We start from the raw sequence: 4514 nt of genomic DNA, 5'->3' as shown, positions 1-4514 counted from the left end.
TGACATAAATATCCAAATTACCATAATACCCCTGAAGGTCAAAGTCAAAGTCCTCAGTCAAAGTCAACCTTCCTGATTGACTCTACTCGCTGAGTCAACCCGTCGACTCGCCGAGTTCTCATATCTAGAAAACTCTCATAGCACGACTTAACTCGTCGAGTCGCCCCAAGACTCGTCGAGTCCAACGATCTCTGAGTTCCATCCTAACCAAATCATTGAGTCCCCAACCGAATCACTAATACCAAAAACCAAGCTAGAAAGGGACTTAAATCTTGGGGAAGGGCTTTTGCATAAAACCTAGAAAGGCTTTCTGCATCAATAATCCATATAGAACTCGGATCTAGAGTTTCAACTCCAGATCTAACTCATGCTTCAAGATCTCATCAATATTTCTCCAACCAAACCCTAAAACTCCATGAAAATGGAACTAGAAAGGAGAAGGCCAAGGATAACGATTCCTTACCTCCAAAATGATCTCCCACTGAAGTATAATTCGGATCTCTTCAAGTCTCCTTGATCCAAGCTTCTTGATCTTCAAGATCCCTTCACAAATCACACCAATTTGCTTCCAAGTCTTCTCACAAACGAAATTAGGGGTTCTGGATCTCAAAAGGGTAGAAAAAGAGGCTGAGGGTGGGTTATAATGTTCTTTATATAGGGCACAACCCCCGGGATTAGGGTTTTCTCCCTTCAGCACCAACTCATCGAGTACAAGCCGCCGACTCGGCGAGTTGGCCACTTAAACCCGCGACAAATCCCTCTCCGACTCGGCGAGTAAGCATGCCTACTCTTCAAGTCCCTTTCCTTAATTTACAATTGAAGCCCTTCCACAGCACCTCTCGAATTCGGGGTGTTATATATATATATATATATATATATATATATATATATATATATATATATATATATATATATATATATATATATATATATATATATATATATATATATAGGGATGGTTTACTTGAGATTAAAAACAAAATAGATATCTTGATATTCAACCTCAGCCATATATTTTTTATTTGTCACTCTAATGCTCCAGCGTACCAGCAGCAGTGGGGTACGCCTAATCAAAAATGATTATACATATATCTTTGTTCACAGATTAAGTAATCATATGTGATTATGATATTTGGTAGCAGAAGAGGTAGTGATTGTAGAGGTGACGGTGATATAAGTGACTGAAATGACAGTAGTGGGGTCGGATGGTGTCAGAGGTGGTGGTATTGGTGGTGGCGATGGCAGTTGTGGTGGTGGGGATGGTAGCGGAGGAGAAATGAACGAGTAGCGCTATACAATCATTTTATGATTATAGCATGTATGTCGTTTGGGTACGTCGGAGGGTTAGTGGGACAAATGTAAAATATGTTGTTGAGGTTAAATCTCATGATCTTTATTTTATTTTAATTTCAGCGGAATATATATATATATATATATATATATATATATATATATATATATATATATATATATATATATATATATATATATATATATATATATATATATATATTGGTTATTTAACAAAACTAAACATAATCTGTTAAAAAGTCCGTTACAGTCTTTTAGTTATTTTAAGAATAAATTATAAATAAAGCTAAAGGATCCTTGAGGTTTTTTTTTTTTTTTTTTTTTTTTTATTTTTTTTTTTTTGTTTTTGTTATAATTATCTGGACATGGTTTTATTTTCTTCGTCATTTTCTTTATTGTCATAAAGTTAAATAACTTTCACCCAAATAAAATATTGATAAATATGTGTAGGTGATATATACACTACTTGTACATATATTATAGTTTTAATTAATATATATCATATATGTGATACTAAACTACACTCGTCAAAATAAATTTTGATCAAAATTTGGTTATCCTACGTAACTACACATTAACATGTAAATATCACACCAAAAAAAAAAAAACATGTAAACAATATATATCGGTTAAAATTTAATGAATTTTCCAAACATATATGTAATATTCAAATATGTATCGGTAGTAAAATTTCCACGTCATTTTGATAAAAATAGTAAAATAATGTGTCGGGTGAAAGTTAACAAATTGTCAACACATATATTCAATTTCTAAGTTTGTATTAATAAACTTTGCTACATGTGTGGATACAAAACTTGTTACGCATGACCGATTTTTGAGTAAAATTTTCACACCAAAATAAAGTGTCGGTAAAAAGTATTATTAACATACCCTAAGTGTTGATAGTCACTAAAAATTATCAGTGCACATATAAAAATATATGTGGGAATTTTCCCACACATTAACATGTGTGGGTAACTTAGGTGTACGTAAACACTTTATAGGGTTAACACCTTAAATATCTTAAAACTAGTCGTTATAATTCAGAACTCAATGTTTAGATTTATATATATATATATTCGGTTAAATCAAGGTAGACTTAAACATGTATTGAAACAAACTTACTCGAGAAACAAAACTCAACACACAAAACTTAAAACCCAACGCCAATTATGTCACTATAGGAGCAGCTAGTACTCGTTGAACTATTGGTCACGTTGCTACTAGCACCAGCCATTAGTTCATAACTCAAGTTTGAATCGTATAAACCTACCATCTGACGTTCTTCCTCGCACATGGATGATGTATCTGGATAGTTGACCATTGCTGAAAGCTCATATCCGTTCAACGTCTCCCATGAACTATCGTTACTACCACCCCAGATATCGCCATACTCATGCTGATCATTAGAAGGAAAAAGTTGGCTGCTTTGATCCCAGTATGATCGCTGACTTGTCGGATCATCATGACTTGTATTTACGTTATTCCCGTTATTTTTTCTGGGGTTTAAGTAATCATCAGGTACAATGGAGCCGAGGTAACCAGAGTTGTCACCTTCACTAATCAAAAAGTTATGGTGGTCATCAATGGAGGATTGGTAGCACTTGTCAAGGCCTGATTGGTTTGGATTCTGGGGGAAATTAGTAGGGTTGATTGGTTGTTTAGCGGTCGTAGCATGGTGGGAAGGCTGTGCGTTAAAGAGTTGTGCAGGCTGGAATAAGGTTTGAACATCAAGAGGAGATATTAGAGAGTGAAAATTGGTGTTAGCGTGATCAGTAGCGTAGATGAAATTGGTCCTTGCTTGGGTACCCTTCATGGATAGGGCAGCCCTATCATATGCAAGGGCAGCTTCTTGGGCAGTATCAAATGTTCCAAGCCAATGTCTTTCTTTGGTTGTGGGGTCTCTTATTTCCGCTGCGTATCTTCCCCATGGCCGCCTCCTGACACCAAGGAACCGCCCTGGCTCCGCCTCCTTTTTCGGCCTCTTCTTTCTGTTGGCTGAGGAATGGATGTGTTCCTTTGCAGTATCGTAAAACCCACGTCAATATGAGGGTTGGCTTCAAGGGATTGGATCTTAGTAGAAGATTTTGGGGTAGACATTCTTGTACCAGAGTGAAAGAGAAATACAAGGATATATCTATAGATATAATAGAAATACAAGGAGAGAGAGAGAGAGAGAGAGAGAGAGAGAGAGAGAGAGAGAGAGAGAGAGAGAGAGAGAGAGAGAGAGAGACAGAGAGAGAGAGAGAGAGAGAAGTGGATAGCAAGTGAAGTTTGAATGAGATTTGCTTCAAAGATGTGAGTACTTATAGAGAGAGAGAGAGAGAGAGAGAGAGAGAGAGAGAGAGAGAGAGAGAGAGAGAGAGAGAGAGAGAGAGAGAGAGAGAGAGAGAGAGAGAGAGAGAGAGAGAGAGAGAGAGAGAGAGAGAGAGAGAGAGAGAGAGAGAGAGAGAGATTTTGCATATTCAATTATTCTCAACGTGGTTTAATCAGAGAGGATAAAGTTCAATGTATTGATCCACTCATAATTATTCCATTCATGGGTAATCAGTCTTACAAATCTAGTTTTATCAATATACTCAATAAATAAATAACTATAAAAAGCATTATAAAAATAGTGTTAAAATTCATAAATATTATTAATATATAGTTCTCTTTAAAAATAATGTAAATGTTTGTTAAATAATAATACGTAATTTTGATATAAATTTATTTGTTTTTTAGTTACCATCAATTTAGTTACTATCAATTTTTAATGAATATGACTAAAAATAAGATTTAAACTTACTAACTTATAAGTTTCAATATAAATAGCAAATTCCTACTTTAAATGAGTCTACAATATAAGTTTACCAAGATTATCATCTCCAGGTTATTCGTCTATCGAAAGTTGTAGAGGGTTCATTTATATACCTTACAGAAAATCAAATAATTTATACATTCATATATAACATCGATTATATAATAAACACTTTTTCAAATTTGAAGTTTACCAATTAAAATCTACACATGATTTGATTACAAAATAACAGCTACTCTAAAAAAGGTATCTCAATCTCTTAGTTTTATTTTTATTGTAGTTATTTGATTGTCAAATGTCATGAGTTTACCATTTAATCTTCAAATAGTTATAATTCTATTGTTAATTTGTTAATTTTATGTCGAATGTTGAATATACATTTGATGTTAGTGTTTTTTTCTTC

General features: G+C 34.2%; 1 protein-coding gene across 1 annotated transcript; it reads right to left on the bottom strand.

Annotated features, from left to right (window-relative positions):
• Positions 1–2337: 2337 nt before the first annotated feature.
• On the bottom strand, positions 2338–3486 carry LOC111899516 (ethylene-responsive transcription factor ERF086). The gene is given in 2 exon segments (XM_023895352.3): positions 2338–3291; positions 3294–3486. Coding segments are annotated over 2 exon segments (945 nt in total). The 5' UTR covers positions 3412–3486; the 3' UTR covers positions 2338–2464.
• Positions 3487–4514: the final 1028 nt, after the last annotated feature.

Source organism: Lactuca sativa, chromosome 6, assembly GCF_002870075.4.
Source record: "Lactuca sativa cultivar Salinas chromosome 6, Lsat_Salinas_v11, whole genome shotgun sequence".
NCBI classification, from domain to species: Eukaryota; Viridiplantae; Streptophyta; class Magnoliopsida; order Asterales; family Asteraceae; genus Lactuca; species Lactuca sativa.
Note: the sequence above shows the minus strand (reverse complement) of the source record. Positions and strands in the feature narration are given on the sequence as shown.